Here is a 19,713-nt window from a genome sequence, read left to right as displayed (position 1 = left end):
TAGAGCATTTTTTTTTTAGAAGTGTATTGTTTCCTCAACAATTGAAGAACAAAATTTTTGGAGAATCTTTTTGTAAAATTTCGTCCAAGGGGTGGTGTAGGAGAGAGGGGGAAGACTTTTCTTGGTTGTGGAAAAAGTTAAAGCCAAAAAGTTGCAGGCCAAGCCTTGAACATTGAAAAAGTTGTTTCCCAACTCTTCACCTCCCCGTACACATTCTATTTGGGCTTGTAACAATTACAAGGCCCATGGACTTTTATTTAAATGTCTCAAACACATTTGAGACCATTTAACCATTACTTGATTTTACTCAAGCCCACTAATTTAATAATTATTTTTGATTGGGCTCTACAAGGCCCAATGTTGCTTAAGTATTCCAACACTTGAATTAATTTAATTATTTGAACTCTACTAGGTCCACTATTGTTTAATTAATTCAACACTTGAATTAATTTAATTTAGTCCATAATAATGTATATGAAAATCATAATTTTCAAATACATTACTCGTTTGGCCAACTTTTAATTTAGGAACACTTCCTCAAATTAAAAGTTACATTCTCCTTATAGAAGTCATACTTCTATTTTATTTACGCTTATAAACTCCTTTATAAGGCGTTCAACACATTGAACTATTTTACTTCTCAACGGGATCTAGAAATCTAGTACTTGTGTGGCCCTCAATGGTTCATTGATACAACTAGCCGTGTGTTCACATCTCCATGTGATTCGGACTAAACATGTACTTATATGAGCATACCCCAATTGCTTCATTCTTACTTATCAACTCCTTGATAACAAGAATGTCAGAACTCAAGTCTGATAGTACCCAACCAATCATGTTAAACGCCTAGCAGCATCGCTTACATGATTCCCTAGGTATCAAATGATAGTGTCTGCAAGAACCATTCAATTATGGTTAGCGTACAGTATGGTCCCTTCAACTCATATATCCCGACCGATTCGAAAACCATTGGTATATCTCGGTTGTCAATGAATCGGTACTATGTGTCATGTTGTAGTTGCATCGATGGTGTAATCTATGAAACCCCTTTCATAATTACCACCATACTCTGATCAAAGATTTCATACTACATACACATAGGATATTCATACCCGAAGGTAAGCGGTGAATCCTCGACTACAATGCATCGACTCCTATATGTTTCGACAGAACACCCAACCTTGCCACCTGATGACCCCTTTAGAGTCGGTAATCAAGTCAAAGTGTAATGCTAGCACATTGAGTCTCAATGTTGTCCCGGGTCATAAGGAATAATGGTGTACAACCATAAACTAGGACGTTTCCACTCGATAAGTGAGAACCACTTAGAAAGTCCTTTATGGAGGGTTGTTCAGTGCACTCTACAAGGAGCACCTATCTGCATGCTCGGACATCACAATGTCCCCTACCAATGAAACATGGTACTCACATCGCAGATACTAGTCTCGAACTCGAGCGGCCTATATCCTTCTTAGCGGCGGCTGAATCGACTAGGAACTGTTTAGAATATACAGTATTCCAAATATGAGTTTCATGATACTCATCATATGAGCATCTCATATTCTTTCTACTATTTGTATATTCAAGGGCTTTATCTATGCAACTAGCATGGTATACAGATAAAGATGTGCCAAAACAATAATTTCAAATATTATTAAAATAAAATTGCTTATACATAGAGTTTCATTGTAAACACTCGGCCAACACTTGGCTCGACGTACACCTACTCTAACAGTTGGTCGATTTAATCACTAACTGAATTCTACGTGAGCCTCGTCAGTGTCTGCTCCACCAGTGAGTTAGCACAGAGGTCAAGTTCAAAGCAGTTTAACTCGTTTCTCTAGCAAATTGAACTCACAACCGATACAACATTTCAAGCAATCAAGACAACCTGCTGATGGTATATCCAGTTCTGTCACATAAACCGACTAATATCTGATTTTGTTTAAAATATGCTATTGTGGTAACAAGTTTTCCTTAATGTACTCAAATGTAAATACAAGGAAATGTATTTAGCTGTGTTTCGTTGTGACTGAATGGATATTTCCAGATTTCTTGTCTACGATGCTTGAATGATTATAACCTCTCAATAAATTATTAGATAAGTATTTTTCAAATACGGGTTTTTATTCAGTCTCTGAGGGGGAGTTTTTCTTTTATTCTTAAACTAATAAAATATTTTTTTTTCGGTTTTAAAATTCAGTTGTAGAGAAGAATTTTTCTTTTCATAAGCTAAAAAGTGTATTATTTAATTTTTTTTGTTTTCAATTCAATTTTGGAGGGGGAGTTTTTCTTTTATCCTCTATCTCTAAATGGTTTTCAAAACTTCTTTAATTCAGTTCTTGAGGAGGAGCTTTTAACAATGTTTGAATGTACTAACCCTTGAACTGAATATATTGTGCTTAACTGCTCAAGTTTTTTTATCATCAAAAAGGGGGAGATTGTCACACTAAAGTAGATTATTAGTAACACAAAATAAAAAGTTTTGTTATCATAAAAAAAGGGATATTGTTGGAACTTTTCAAGTTCACAATCTTGATTTTGATGTTAACAAAACTTGTTATTTTGTGTTACTAATAATCTACCTTAGTATGCAGAAGCTAGGATCAGTCATGAGCTGTTTACATCGCAAACTGAAGACTCAACTTATCGCACAAATTGAATCAGTCTAACTGTTACGTCAATTGAACAGTCCAGCTGATTGTCCAGTTGATAGGTGGTTCAGCAGGAGAACCTCAAAAGCCTGGCCAGCCGAAGGAGTATTCAACTGATGAAGAAACCCAGCTGATCAGTACAACTAAACTAGAGTGAAATCAGTTCAACTAACGAGTCAACTGATTTCACCAGCCCAACTGAAGATCAGTTCGGCTGACTAGTTCGAAGCATCAATCAGATTCTTTCAGTTGTAGATCAAGACAATCTTTTTCTAGTGGATTCCAGCTATACACAAAGGTACAAAGTAATTGTCCAGTCAAAGGACAATAATGGACGTTGCATCAGAACATTAAAGACAAACGTTTCAGAAGGGCAGTATAAAAATTCGAGACACAAATTCCAATAAACAAATTTAAAATACAACGGATACAATTAATGAGTCTCACTATACGATCTAACTTCGCGCCTATAAATGGAAGATGAAAATCAGTAAAGAAAATAGAGAGCTACAATGCAAATACCAGAGAGTGTGTGGTAAAAGAAAGGGCACACTTATTTTCTCATCAGCTTTCAAAAAGCAATCAGCCTAGAGGGATACCAAAGACATATCAGCTTAGTTTAGAAGCTTATCTTCCTCAGTGTGTGAGAACATCCTTGTTCAATTCTCACACACAAACACTCTCACCACCACTCAAATATAGTCTTGCATAAAGACGTTAAACTTGTGTATGTAGTATTTGACACATAGACGTTAAAGAAGTGTTGGCTAGAAGGTGCTGCCTTCAGTCGTAGCTAGGAGTTCAGTTTAGGCAGTAGTGTAAGTCCTAGCTGAGTGGGTTTGTACAAGTAATTGTATAAATCAAAGTCTTCTAATCGGTCCTACCAGTGGAGGTAGAAGGGGTGACGTAGGAGCAGTTGAAGTCTCCAAACATCTATAAACATATCTTGTGTATTTAGTTGATTAATTGTTGTTTTCAAACTGTTTTGATCAGTTAGAGTATCCATCAGTTCAGTTGTCACCATAACTGAACTGATGAATGCAAAAACTCTACCCTTTTTCACTTATTCAGTTTACATGACCAAAGACTAACCGTTGGATTTGACCGAATTTTGGATATGATGTTCAAAAAATATTATAATGTATTCTGAATAGTGGAGATCGGATTTCGACATAATCTTGTCCTGAATGTATCACTCGAAAAATAGACAGAACTTCGCCTTGCAAATACGAAAATTCTGCAGCACTTAGAAAAGGATTTTCGAAATATAGAATGAATTTGAATGTATGATTTTGGAGAATGGTGTAGAGGTATTTATAGGGGTGAGGTTAAAATCTTTATATAATTCGATTGATATTTCTTGCATAATTTCGAGATGCTCTTTCCATAATTTTGAGATGCTCCTTCCATACATATTACATTACAAAATTCTAAAACTTGATGTTGGACTGGATGGTTAAATGTAGAAAGCTTTCTTGTACAAATTCATAATGTACCTAGACTACACTGAAATTTGCTAGCTTATTTGTTGAAAAAAACTGTCTTGTATGTAATATTTTCTTCCAAAAATTTGATGGATATCTCAGCCTTATTTTCAAGATTAATACATGTCTTGCACTGGATTTCGAATTCTATGTATTTATTGCCTTGAAATTTAAAATTCCATGTATTATTTAATATTTTCGAATTTTATTCTTACAATAATATCATAAATAGAAATTTAATTTTTATACATATCTATATTTAAATAAATAGTTACATGCCCAAAAATTTGGGTTCTCACATGCCTTTTGTGTGATTCTTCGGTGGTTGTCTAATTCTTCAAGCAATAATAAGGTAAACGTTCTTTTGCATATATTTTGGCACACTTGTTCTTTTAAGTGTTCTTATGTTTTAAAATAATTTGTATATGAATTGTTTCGGTTTCCAAAAGTTTTGTTTGAGCATGATTAATTCGTTTTGTTTTGTGTTAAAAGTACCATATGTTTTTGTACAATGATGATTCAACTGGATATAGATTGGAATCTAGACATACGATAAGTTTTTTGTTCTTACATGGTGTGGTTGTAACTGTTATATGGTCTCTCTTTTTAGAGTAGTAAAAATTAGGGACTTATATCAGTAAAATATGAAAAATAGATGAATCAAAGTCCCTAGGCCAAGCAATGCTTACGTTTATGCTTATGATATATGTTATACAAAATATGGCAGGCATGTTATGTTATTTCGAAGATCATGTACCACATTCGGAGTGATGACCATATCACTTACCCTTTATTCTAATGTTCTCAGATAATTCAGAAGAAGAAATCGAGGGACATGAAAAAAACTAGTTTTGGAGCTGATAATAAGAATGATCAAGAAGCTTATTTTAATTTTCGTTTATTTAAGTTTTTAATTCAAGTTTAACCTCTTCCACATATTTTTATCGTTTTCAAAGTTTGTGTTGTAAAAACGATTATATTTTATGGTATTTATAAAATAAATTATTTTTAGTTTATATTGTACCACGAAGCTTGTTGTTTGGCAATTATTAAATTATTGAACAACGTCGGTGTCAACTAACCTTGGTCTCAAAGCGTAACACATATAATACATGGAAGACTTATCGTCATGATTTGTGTGTCTGTTTCTTAACTTTTGATCTTGATTGATTTCTTGATTATTTGAAATATGTAGACCAAGTAGGAGAATGTTAGATCATTTTATTTAATTCCATAAAATAAATTTAATTATGTTTAACATATTTCATGAAGATAAATTTGTGAGATGTTTCATATTTAAAAGAAAGTAAATCAAGAATATTGTCTATATTAAGATGAAAATATCTTGACATTTGATTTAGCATATACCGAATATAAGATATGTTTCACTTCAATTACTACTAAATTCTGTTGCACATGCCCTTATCATATGATGATTAGAGAACTTCTATAAATAGTAGCATACATGGTCCCTAAAGCAACACAGTTATTCAGAATACATCATCTCATAAATTGCATTTTTTTTTTAGAAAATCTTTGTTTTTCGGTGTTCGTGGGATCTTTTTAGTTGCAGTTTCAAATTCAATATCAATTGTTGGAGGTAATAATTCGTTCATGTTTAATTTTTATACATATCGATCTTTACTTATTATATTGTGCATATGAAAACCAAATCTAATTCTTCAGCATGTTATATTTCTAACCAGATATACTTATTAGACTATTAATTAAGAGAAATTCTTCAAACTGAAGAACAAGAAATTTATTTTATTCTTCGCTTATAAGTCATCTAGGCTAAGAAATGAATGTTTCAAGCAGAGTAACTGAAATGTAATTTACAGATGTTTGTTTTTTTTTTATGTTCGGAGACTTGAATAATTTCTATGTCACTCATTCTTTCTCACAGAAATATTTTACGAAAAGACTTTGAAAATTACAACGATTTCCAACTGCCCACAATTAGAGTACCGTTTTCTTGTACTCAAGGCGCAATGGAAGTCAAAAAATTTAGTTTCGATGTTCGAAACGTTCCTCGGATGTCATATGATTTATATCATTCATAAGATATTTAGATATGTTTACTTGGGTGAGACCCTTATATAAGTTTTTATCCGCCAACTGTGAATTTCGCTGATCTCAGTTTAAGATTGAACTAACTCTTTTACCGATCTTGTGCAGCTTTGAGTCTGTCTTCAATGATTACACTTTGTCCATATTCGCTTGGATTAGTTTTGGCCAATTATGGCTATGTCCTCTATTTCGTCCCAATACATTGGTGATCGACACTTATGTTCTTAAAAGGCTTCATATAGAGTCATTACAATACTGTTGTGATAACTGTTATTGTAGAATAACTCTATCAAGGGTAGATTTTCACTTCAATTATTACTAAATTCTGTTGCACATGCCCTTATCATATAAATTTGCATATGAGGTAAGATTGGAACTTACATATCATATCTAATATTATTTTCAAACCATTTTTTAGAAAAGCATCAAAATTATATGAAAAAATGCGTCACTTATAGTTTATATCTTAATTTCTTGATAAAAATTAGTAATAACTTCTAGAATAAAAACTACCTTAACAAAGGTATCTGAAAACTGAAAATTGATCAAAATTCATATTCAAATGCACATGAAATATTGAACTGACTAATTTATTCAGAACAAACATGCCTCTAATTATTTTAGTATTCACCCTAAAAGTTTTATTTTCCAGGTATTTCTTTTCATCTTCTCTTATTTTCAATAATAAAAATAAAAATAACAAATTATGAATAGAATATAAAGTTTTATTAGTATTTGGTCTAAATTTCTCTTTTTATAAATGGATCCTTCACTCGTAAGTGGAATTAAGTGGCACCGGTAATCCAAGTTATTTTCATTATATATATAACTGAGATGTAATAATTATCTTTGTTTGGAGAGCAATTAAACTGTGGTATCTGGACTGTTGTATGATTTAAATTGTATAATTATCATTAACTATAAATTTTGATTTAAAATCAAGCGGTAGAAACTCGAAGTAATCCTTCGTGAAGATGACATCGCCCCCTTATAGGAGTAAAAATTAGATACTGATATCAGTATATCATGGAAAGTAAACGAATCTCAATGCCTAAGCCAATTTATGCTTATGTTTATGTTTATGATATATGATACGAAATATGATATGCTGTGTTTTGGAAGATCATGTGTATTTGTTATATATTTTCTCCAACGGCCCTCACTCTTACCCCTTACTCTACTCTCTCCAGAGAAGTCAGATGAGGAAATCGAGCAAGATGAACAAGACCTGTTTTGAGGCTGATAATAAGATTTTCGAACATCGAAACTAAATTTTTTGACTTCCGTTGCGCCTTGAGTACAAGAAAACGGTACTCTAATTGTGGGCAGTTGGAAATCGTTGTAATTTTCAAAGTCTTTTAGTAAAATCTTTCTGAGAGAAAGAATTAGTGACATAGAAATTATTCAAGTCCCCGAACATAAAAAAACAAACATCTGTAAATTACATTACAATTACTCTGCTTGAAACATTCATTTCTTAGCCTAGATGACTTATAACCGAGCCAATTATTGTGTTCAAATCGTGTCAGTGAACTAATTCCACACAATACCTAGCTGCTAGCTTATTGATACCCAACTGATGAAAAATATGTTTCTATGTTGCAAAGCTCAACCGAAATAATTTTTGAATTTGTTGAAATTATTTATCATCATCTCTAAATCAATTTCTGATAGTAACATATATAATATAAATACATTGGAAACACCTATATTTATGTCATGTTTCAGAATTCACTCGTACACGCACATATATATATTGGGTACTCTATATCTCTAACATCAATATATATGTAATATTCTCTCTATTATCTATCTATTTATATATATATATATCTAACATCAATGTATATCTAATATTCTCGATTACATCATGGACTCGTCACAAATTTATGCACGTATCCAACATCTCCATCATTCACCAAACAAGTCACCAACTTTCGGTATCCTTATCGTTCAACTCTGACTAAATCCAATAAAACCAAACACGCTTTTAAAGCACACCCACTTCACCAACATGGAATTTCTCTATAATACACGCCACAGCTAGAATTATAAATGAGTAAAAATTTGTCTGACACGGTTTCAAAGGTCATATTTTGTGAGACAAATCTCTTATTTGGTTATCTATGAAAAAGTATTACTTTTTATTTTAATAGTATTACTATTTATTGTGAATATCGGTAGAGTTGACCAATATCACAGATAAAGATTCGTGAGACTGTCTCACAAAAGACATATTCTTATAAATTTACTGAAATCTCTTTCAATAACATTTAGCAAAATCACGACATTTTTTCTTAGATTTATTTGCTATTTGTGATCATACAACATTATATTTTCTATAGAATTACGAATATAATATAGACAATACATCTTTTGTTATTTTTTTTTATGATAATATAAAATGGTAAATCAAGTTACACGAGGATCGAAAATATGCTAATCAACCTACTAAAGAATATTGATTCTTATTAAATTCTGTGTTCTTAAAAATAAAAAATAAAGACATAATATTCTTTACAAATAGGGTAAATGTATCTAATTTTTAAAAACGTAATATTTTGAAAATACCTTTAAATTTGCATAAAATTTATATAAGATCATGGGCTAAATTGTGATAGAATATCATATTATATTATAGGTACGCTCACTATTTTAAAGTCAATATATATAATCACAATTTTTTTAAAAAAATTGAATAAAGAACGTAAAAATTGTAATAATCTAATCTATTTATTGAATGATAGAATATTAAATAATTAATAACTTCACTAAATATAATTTACCACAATAGAAAATGGATGAGCAATCCTTTCAACCCAGGAAAGACTTAAATACCCTTTACCAACTCCCTCTCCGTCAGCTATATCAACTCCCACCGCTTCACAACAACAATTATGGCGCCTTCCTTACTAGTTCTCCTCTTCCCCGCCATCTTTCTCCTCCTCCACCTCTACCGCCGCCTCCGGTTCCGCCTACCTCCAGGGCCGCGAGCGTGGCCGGTCGTTGGGAATCTATACGACATAAAGCCGGTGCGGTTCCGGTGCTTCGCGGAGTGGGCTCAAACCTATGGACCCATAATCTCTGTGTGGTTCGGGTCAACCTTGAACGTCGTGGTTTCTAATGCGGAATTAGCAAAAGAAGTGCTGAAAGAGAAGGATCAGCAGCTGGCCGACCGCCATCGCAGCCGCTCCGCCGCGAAGTTCAGCCGCGATGGGAAGGATCTGATTTGGGCCGATTACGGGCCACACTATGTGAAGGTGAGAAAAGTGTGTACTGTGGAGCTGTTTTCGTCCAAAAGGCTTGAAGCTCTGAGACCCATTAGAGAGGACGAGGTCTCGGCTATGGTGGAATCCATTTACACTGATTGTACTGCTCCTGGTATGTATGTGGCGCGTCTTGTTTTTTTGGAGAATGTTTCATTCCGTGTGTTTTTCTCATTTGCACTTGATTTGATTTAGCATGATGTCCCTTTAGTCTTAGGTTGTGCTAAAATTGGTGATGGATTCACATATGCTTTAACTAGCAGTGGCAATACTAATTTTAGTGTAAATCTTCTGATAATGCGAGATTGATCCTCAAAATATCTTAAATATTTCCTCTTCCTTGATCCCTCAACTAATTTCTTGGTTTCCGAGGACATATTACTTGATTGGATTCTTATTTTTTTACTCCTGAATTTAGATGGTTTGTATTTTTTATCTTGGGAGTTGATGAAGTTCGATTTCGTATAACGACGGCAGAGTGACAATGAGTCGGCCAATTCCTCTTTGACTAATAAATCCTTATTAATTTGTTTCAAGAACCTTAAATTTTTTAGCTTTTCGTTGTCTATCCCCATCCCTGAAATTATAAAAATTATGGATTAAAAAATGGGAGTTTATATTTACAATCATTTTTTGTTATTTTACGCATCATTTGTGAATAAATTTGACACATATTTTACATGTTCATAACACAAAATGAAACGTAAATATCAACCCCTTAAAAAATTTGCATCCTGATTTCGGGTCCTGGCTCGGCCCATATTGAGTTGGTGGGATCCAGAGGTTTATGGATAACCAAGATTGGTAGAAATTGGTTTGGCTAAATTTTTGAAAGCAAGTTGTCATATTTTTCAGTTGTTTGAGTTTAGACTAACGATCTTCAGTGGTTGCTGCCTGCTAGGACATTTTGAGAATTGGGTGAAAGTGGAGAATTGGGTGAAAGTGGGTGAGAGTTAGTCGGACTTTGGTTGTCAATTCATTCAATTTAAATGTGTGATTCACTACAAAGATAGTGTCCTTAGGCCAGGCACAAAGCCAATTGTTTTGGTTAGAAGGCTGGTGGGTAGAATAGATTTGTGAATTCAGACCAAATGTTTAAGAGTGGTGGGGTGAGAAATGTTTTTGTAGGGGCTAAAACTAAATACTGAGATATTTATATAATTTAGGGAGGTTAGATCACACATTTTATCTCATAGAACGGACAAAATATACATGTATTGGAAAGGTTTAACAAGGGTCATTGTATGAAGCTTCTCTTTAACAATTTTATAGTTTTCTTTCCATGCACTTGCCATTTTGTTCTTTGGTTTGGTTCCTAAATGTTTGGAATTTCCAATCATGCAGAAAATTTAGGAAAGAGTTTACTATTAAGGAAATATCTTGGAGCTGTGGCATTCAACAACATAACAAGACTTGCATTCGGCAAACAATTTGTGAATTCTGAGGGACTACTAGATAAGCAAGGGCAGGAATTCAAGGCCATTGTTGCAAATGGGTTAAAGCTTGGTGCATCTCTTGCCATGGCCGAGCATGTACCATGGCTTCGTTGGATGTTCCCACTTGATGAAGATGCATTTGCCAAGCATGGATCCCGCAGGGACCGTCTCACCAGAGAAATAATGGATGAGCACACCCTTGCTCGCCAAAAGGGTGGAGAAAAACAGCACTTTTTTGATGCTCTTCTCACACTTCAAGATAAGTATGATCTTAGTGAGGACACCATCATTGGCCTTCTGTGGGTGAGTAAATTATTTGTACTAGGAATGGTCACTGAGTTCAAGTTTTTCTTGAGCTCGAACCGTAGACAATGATTTTCTGACTCAAAGTCGAATACAAAGATTCAATATTTATGAAGTCTCAGGCTTGATCACGGAAGCATCTTTCTTGACTGCTATCAACTAAATGATTCGTGTTTAAAATTTTTACAGGACATGATAACTGCTGGGATGGACACAACTGCAATTTCAGTCGAATGGGCCATGGCTGAATTGATCAAGAACCCCAGAGTCCAACAGAAGGTTCAAGATGAAATAGACGGTGTAATTGGACATGAGCGTGTTATGAATGAAATGGACTTCTCAAACCTTCCCTACCTACAGTGTGTGGCTAAGGAAGCTCTCCGGTTGCACCCTCCAACCCCACTTATGCTCCCTCACCGTGCCAATGCCAATGTAAAAATCGGTGGATATGACATTCCTAAGGGCTCAAATGTGCATGTAAACGTGTGGGCAGTAGCCCGGGACCCCAAGGTGTGGAAGAATCCCTTGGAATTCTGGCCAGAAAGGTTCCTTGAAGAAGATGTGGACATGAAGGGACATGATTTTCGACTACTTCCCTTTGGTGCTGGAAGAAGAGTATGTCCCGGTGCACAACTCGGAATCAATTTGGTGACATCGATGATAGGTCATCTCATGCACCACTTCACTTGGGCTCCACGTAATGGCTCGAGTATAGAAGAGATCAACATGGAAGAGAATCCTGGTCTGGTCACCTATATGAGGACTCCATTGGAGGCTGTACCCACTCCAAGATTATTGCCACAATTGAATGAAAGGACTACGGTCGATACGTGAGTTTTGTCAATTTTTTCAAATGCCGTGGATTGGGGTTTCTGTTGTATGGTTGAGTTGAATTGAATTTGATGTGAAGTCACCAACAACTTTGTTTTAATCAATAGTTCGAATAGTTTACGTATATGTTTGAATTTTTAAAGTCAAACTCGAATCTTAGCTCTCATTCAAATCGAACTAAAACAAAAAAAAATTAAAATTTTCGATCTTCCAATTGTGATTGAATACATCTATTTCGAGTCAAATTCGAGCCTTCAATATTTTAGAATCTCTGTTCGATTCGGTTCGTTTACGCTTCTACGAGAAGTATATTATTTCCTTGTGCTTGCACCTAATGAGGGTGGTAACTTGTTGAAGATCTTTTAAAGTTCCACGAACACGTTGATATAATCTGTAAAATACATGCCGATACTTGGAAGTTTATCTAGTTCTAAGTTTGGGACAAATTCTTATATTCGAAATCCAATTATAACATTCTCCTCCTACATCTTAAAAAAAATTAATTCAGTTACGTTTGTCGAAAAACATAATTCAATACCAAAAATAATAAGATGTTTATATTACAGTTAAGACAATTTTGAATGTTAACATAAAAATATCAAACAGTTACTCCGCCACTCTCTCACTTTATTAATCTAATGGCAAAAACTTATGTGAGACGGTTTCACGGGTCATATTTGTGAGACGGATCTCCTATTTGGGTTGTTCATGAAAAAATATTATTTTTTATGCCAAGAGTATTATTTTTTATTGTGAATATGGGTAGGGTTGACCCGTCTCACATATTAAGATCTGTGAGACGGTCTCACATGAGACTCACTCTAATCTAATAAGTAAGACGTGTGTTGCACGTGAGGCACGTAGTAAGATTGATTTTGTAAGGAGTAAATAGAAATTAGATAGTTATATGGATTTTTTTGCGAAAATGAAAAATTCATTATCCATTTAGAGGTTTAAATATTGAAAAACATGATATTCATTCTAAGTTTTTAATATAAAAAAAATAGGCATAATTAATTCTTCTCCAACTTTATTTGTACTTTTTTGGCCCAACTCTTTGTTGTTGTTTTGATTGATTTTCTTCGGCCTTCGATCAAAATCAGCAATCTTCTCAACATCTTCGATCGCGATGGTATCTTCTTGGAAGATGACTGTTTTGTTCTGTTTTGTTTTTTCCCCATTGTATTGCCATTTTGTTTGCGCTTGTGCTCTTCTTACCTACATTTAGTATATCTTTGATGCTTCGAGTCTTTCTTCTTTTTGCATATGTGATATTTCTCTTGAATTTTTATGGCTTCTCAAAATAATCTCCAATTATTGATATTATTTCATTCTTGTCTGAATCTGATTTCTGTAATCTGAAAAGAAACTTGTGATCTTCTTTGCTTGGGTGATAAAGTATATTTTCTTGCTCTACGACACTTTATTGCTGCTATATAAAATATGTAATTATTAAAAATACCATAATATTATTATAATATATTGAAATGAATATTTTTAATCACCTTAGTTTGCATCTCAATGTATTTCTTAACAAAACACTTTGTTGCTCGAATAATGTCACTCTTGCCGTTTCATTTTGATCTTGGACGATTATTGTTATGTGGTATCTGGAAAATCACTAATGATTACATCGTAGTTAAATGTATTTGATTAAGCGTCTACAATTGAGCATAGTGTAGTACCTTAGTACGACTTTGACATTGAACTTTGCACAATTCGTACAATTAAATCCATTAGTGGTATTAGTAAAAGCTTTGTGATAGTTATTTCAAGACTCGTACCAAATGGGACTATTTGTTTTCAATGTCCTTGATGCTTACTGTTGTAAAATTTATTTCGGAAGTTTGACAAACAGAACGTATAAAGATTGAACAAACTGACCAAGAAGACTGAAAAGAACTGATCTAAAAATACGCAAACTATTGGTTGCCTAACTGAAGATTATTGCGCAGATAAGGCAACTGAACTAAGCTAACTAAAATGTGTAGTCGACTGGATGATCAGTTGGAACTGATCAGTCTTACTGCAATCAGTTGTGAGCTATGAGCTAGTTCCATCGGCTGATAGTTTGACACGTCATCAGTTAAGGAATGTAATTATCAACCGACAACTGTATAAAAGCAGACTGTAACATGTAGTGGGAACGCTGCATTTCAGCAATGCTACAGTGTACGACTGTCAGAAAGATATAGACGTGGCAAAAAATGGATAGAAAGATTCAAACACATTTATTGTTACCGTTGAAAGCAAATCCTATAAATAGCCGAAAAAAGTAGCTAAGAGACAAAAGAAACTGAACTATCAAGTTTTTATTCTGCTGAAATCTTAGCTTTTTGTTCATATTCAAAATATTTCCAAACCTCACACTTAGCATATACATTCATAGCATTCAAAGGCTATACATTGAGCTTATAAGCACAAACACATATCGTTGTAATATTCGATCTTATAGAGATCAGTCGTGTTAAGTAGTTTCAGATTAGTTGAGAACTGATAAACTGTATTGAAACTAAGAGTTTGTGTGCCATTGTTAAGTCCAAAACTGAAGGGGGTCTTTTAGTGGATATCCTATCTTATAGATAGAAGAGGTGACGTATGAGTGATTGAAATATCCGAACATCCATAAATCTTGAGTCTCTTAATTTCAGTTTTATTATATCTGTCAGTCAGTTTACTTTCGCACTTTCATTAGTTAACTGATTGGCATTGACATAAAAAGATTCCCGAGTTTAGTTGATCACTAAACTGACTCATTATTCGAAAAGGTGATAAAATTGTCTAGTGTTTATTCAACCCCACTTCTAAACACACTTTCACCTATCAACTGATCCTATCAGTTACTTTGATTTAGTAATACTTGTTCTATATATAATATTATAAGATTGCAAACAATTCTTATATATGTCTTGTTATTTTACAGTCATATTGTAAGGTATAGACATGTAATCTAGGGTTTTATTTAAATTACGTGTTTATTTATTTTATGCATTTAATGCATAAATATTGCATGAAAATTGTGTTATTACTTAATCTTTATTTTTGGCCCATTAGTGCAATGTTTAACATTTAAATATACCTTAAACTAATCATAACCCTAAAACTAATCATTTGGCTGCCCACCCCATTTAGTTCAACAGCTTTTCTCGTGAGTTTCAGCAGCCTTGCTGAAAAATATTTCGGTCCTCCATTATTTCTTCAAACAAGTTACCTCCCGCTCTTCCGGTGCTTCCCCGACACGTGATTCTTTGAGTTTTCAAGCATATAAACATCAAGGCACACTAGTATTTTCATTTTCTCTTCATACACGCGATAATTATGCTGAATTTATGTATTTGTATGAAAATTTTATGATATGCACCATGCTTGTGTTTTTGAATGAGTTTGACATGAAAACCTTGCATTGTTTTGCCTCCATCTCACGTTTTCTTGTATGGTTGCAAGGGGCTGCTGTTTTTGGTGAGTTTAAGGGCTGTTCAAGGTGTTAAGATTGTGTCATGTGTCTGGTGCTGAGTATTAATCGAGATAAGTAAAGGTCCGAACGTGGTATCGTTGAGGAATAATCGGTTTTGGCGAGATCGAGGGTTTTGGGTGGTGTTGTCAAGCACGGCTTGATTCTTGCCATGGAGCTGACCCTCTTGGGTCGTGACAGGGTTGGGAGAGGGTCATGATCGGTTAGGCGTGGTCTAGGAGTCGTCCGAGGAGGAGTTAGATCGAGGGTTGGTTCCTTAGCCTTGTGTGGTGCGGTTGCGAGAGTAGCACACGGGGCTGATATTTTGGGCATCAGGGTTAACTAGGATTGGGTCGAGGAGTTTATCTTGGGTTTGATCATGGTCTCAGTGTAGCTCGTTAGGTGCTGGACATGTTGGCTTTTGGTTAGAATCGACAAACGCGCGGTTTGGTGCATTAGGGTTTGCAGGAACTTCAAAGCGCTGAAAGTTAAAAAATTTTCAGGGGATGGTCGAGAGGCTTAAGAGTACTGGTCTTGATGGCTTAAAGGTGTTTAGGATGCATATAAGGTATGGTAAAAAGTTGGGAGAAATTTGATTAAGTTTCGGGTTGATTCGAGTTAAAACCGGCCTCCGGTCCAAATTTAAACAACAAAAAATTTAAGTTTTGAAATGGACTCAAGTTTACATCTAAGGAATTCTTGTAAATGTGTTTTGGGATGTTTTAAGGAGTTTGGTAAGCTTCGAGTCGAAATTTAGTGGTCTAGGGGTAAAACGGTCATTTAGGGTTTCTAGGGGCAAAAAATGTGTTTTGGGATGTTTTAAGGAGTCGGGTAAGCTTCGGGTCGAAATTTAGAGGTATAGGGGTAAAACGGTCATTTAGGGTTTCTAGAGGCAAAAAGCTCATTTTGCACCCGGGGTGAGTTTCTGGTCCTGGCAGCGCCCTGAGCTTAAAAATTAGCATGTTTTAAATTTTTATGCATCATTATTATGATTTTTACGAAATTATGAAAATTACGTTGCATGCTTGATTTTAAGAAAATTTACGTACATGCATGATTTTGTTAAGTGATGAAAATGCTGATGTTTTGAAGGATGAAAATTGGTTATGACTAACGATGTATATGTAAATGAGAATGATGTATATGTAAATGATAATGATGATGCCTAGACACAGTGGATGAGTAACATTGTCGCTGATGTCCGACAGGCGCCGAGTACCACGGTTTTATGTAGATGGATCCATCGTATAATGATGAACGATAAAGATGATACGAAAGTCAAAACTAAGGAATTGAATTCAATTAAATTTAAAGTTCAAGAATATGATGATAAGAAGAGCTGTTTTGACACTCATGTTTTTATGATGCGCTCACATTTACGCTTTTTAATTCATGAATTGTACATTGATTACAATATATTTTTCACTACTGTGTGCTATGTATATGTACTTGTTATTCCGGTACAGGTGTGTTGAGTCTTTAGACTCACTAGGTGTGAATGATGCAGCTGAGCATGTCGATGAGGGGACTAGAGGTGCCGAATTCTGAGTAGGCAGGACTGGATGTGGGTGCACGACCCGAGGACCACATTTCTTCTGCACATTATGATTTTATGAGATTAGTGAGGACATGAGCATCTTATACATTGGTTTTTGACACGTTGATGATTACTAGGATTTTATTCGATTATGTTTACGCTTATTTTATTGGATGAGTTTGGCCATTTTAAACTACACTATTTAAAATTGTCAAATATTTACAATTATTTTTAAACGGTATATTTTTCAGTAGGATTGCATGCATGCAAAACATTTAGATTTTTTTTTCGAGAATGTGAGCTTTAAAAAATTGCTTTGTTCCAAAACAGAAATTTTTGAAACTTAATATCATCATTATCTGCTGGAAAGTTTTTTTAATCCTTCAATTGATGTAAGCTTAATTAGTTGGATTCTTTTATCATTTTCTCCATCCAAAGTTTAGTCAATGTTTTTCGACTTGTATTTCTCCTAGTACATGATCAATAGAGGAGAAATTCGTCACAACTAAGACATTGAATTGGGTCGTAACAGCCAAAGTAAAATTTTATCTGATAATTACTATCATCACAACCATGTATAATAATATCTTTGTCATAAAGTATGTTAGGATTATTCTCTTCAACCCAAATAGCTGTGACTTGATCAATCGATGGAGTGTTATAGCACCATTGATACAAAACAACATTCTTACAAATATGTAACTTGATATCCTCAAAAGACGAATATTGTTTAATATGACGTAACACTTCTGTGCATGGATATTTTCAATATATCAATTAATGCTGCCACAATTTAACTTATGACATGCATCCTAATACCCAATTCAAAGTTGGAAATGAGCTGGATATTGATCCCTAGATCGGTGAAAAAGTATGAAAAATCCGTCGTGAAACCCGAAAAGTATAAACCACACAGCTTTAGAACGCAAGTTCTCTATCAAGCCTAGCACCAAAAGATGTAACGATCATGGGCCATTAGGCTGAACCAACATAGGCCTCGGCCCATATTAATGCACCACTATTGATCATGGGTCGTTACGATGGTCCAGTATGGAAACCACTTTCCAGGGGTGGGGCTCATGCCCATGCACTGTCACTCATAGAATATCCCACCTCTGGAAAGTTGTTTCTTTCACGTTCCCCAACACTTGAACCCAAGACCTCCAGGCTTAAGTACCTAAATCCAACACTTTAAGAATATAGGTATTTAAGTCTGGAGGTCTTGGGTTCAAGTGTTGGGGAATGCGAAATAAACCACTTTCTAGGAGTGAGATATTCAATGAGTGACGGTGACCTATGCTGGACCATCCTAACGACTCATGATCAGTAGTGGTGCAATGGTGTGGAATGAGGCCCATGTTGGTTCAACCTAATGACCCATGATCGTTACAAAAAAAGTACGATCATGTGCCATTAGGCTGAACCAACATGGGCCTCGGCCCATGCTGGACTATCCTAACGACCATGACCAATAGAAGTGCATGAGTATGGGCCGAGGCCCATGTTGGTTCAGCCTAATGGCCCATGATCGTTACAAAAGATGTAAAGGAAAAAAGACTATTGTCTAACCTAATTTTGCGACGAAACTTAACGTCATTGGATATTCGCAATCTGTGAATAGAGTCATCAAACTTGATGAGAAAAAAAATCGACCAATTTAATTTTATTAGAATCACAACAAAATGAGGGAGGCTTAAATTCGAATTTCTCTGCACCACAGAAATGGTCAAAAGATAGAGGGGCTAACAAATGTTGGTAGTCGAAGTTGCATTCGAAAATTGAAACCAGAAAAGCAAGATGGAAACCTTAAAGCAGGCACTACAAAACTAATTTTCCTTAAAAGAGCATAACAGTTCTATAGAAAATACAAACAAGAAGAAATTGTTAATTTTGATAGTATATAATTATTCACAATGGAGAATACAAGCTACACGGAACTTATGCACTCCAGACCCTTGACTTGCTGAAAATAATTAGCAGACAAACACAAAATAAGTTTCTTGAAGCAGATGGGAAATCAATACTGTTTTTGGATCTATTTTTTTATACAACTGAATAATTGTAAATTGTAATGTATGCGATATTATAAATTTCATAGATGGGTGAACTCATCTAATGGGAAGTTCTAATGAACTTCCCATTTCATTTAAACAAAACTCTAGTGAAACGAACCTCTCTTTTTAACTTTAAAATTCTAGAAATTTTTTTTCAAACCCTTATTTCAAAATTAATAATTAAAACCACTTTTTTATAAATCAACATACTTCAACGTATAGATCTCAAATGCATGAAAATCCCTAAATCGTCAATTCACCAAAAATCCTACGTCGATCTTTAACAAGATCGACTAACTTCAAAATAAAGCATAAAAGAATATCTCTAATAAATCATTAAAAAAATATTTTAAATCTTTTAACTATCAAGCTAATATTGAAATAAATATCTCTCGGGAGTGTACTGTCTGCGTAGATCCACTCAAGCGTCAGCGCCTGCCTCAATATCATCACATGCAACATTCAACCCTAGTGCATTCAACCTTAGTATGTTCTAAACAGAAATAGCAAATAATACATATACAAACACATGCATGAAAACATAATTTTATTTAAAATAAGCTTGTAATCATAAATAGGTCATAATTCGTAAAATCGTAAATCGTAAAGCTTTCAATCATTTATCAT

General features: G+C 34.4%; 1 protein-coding gene across 1 annotated transcript; it reads left to right on the top strand.

Annotated features, from left to right (window-relative positions):
• The first annotated feature begins 9,090 nt into the window (after window positions 1-9,090).
• On the top strand, window positions 9,091-12,165 carry LOC140809273 (cytochrome P450 98A2-like). The gene is made up of 3 exons (XM_073166850.1): window positions 9,091-9,589; window positions 10,819-11,213; window positions 11,403-12,165. The coding sequence occupies exons 1-3, from the start codon at window positions 9,106-9,108 to the stop codon at window positions 12,045-12,047; spliced, it is 1,524 nt and encodes a 507-aa protein (XP_073022951.1). The 5' UTR covers window positions 9,091-9,105; the 3' UTR covers window positions 12,048-12,165.
• The last annotated feature ends 7,548 nt before the right edge of the window (window positions 12,166-19,713 follow it).

The sequence above is a fragment of the Primulina eburnea genome, chromosome 13 (assembly GCF_022965805.1).
Source record: "Primulina eburnea isolate SZY01 chromosome 13, ASM2296580v1, whole genome shotgun sequence".
In the NCBI taxonomy this organism is placed as follows: domain Eukaryota; kingdom Viridiplantae; phylum Streptophyta; class Magnoliopsida; order Lamiales; family Gesneriaceae; genus Primulina; species Primulina eburnea.
This window is presented reverse-complemented; position numbering and strand designations above follow the sequence as displayed.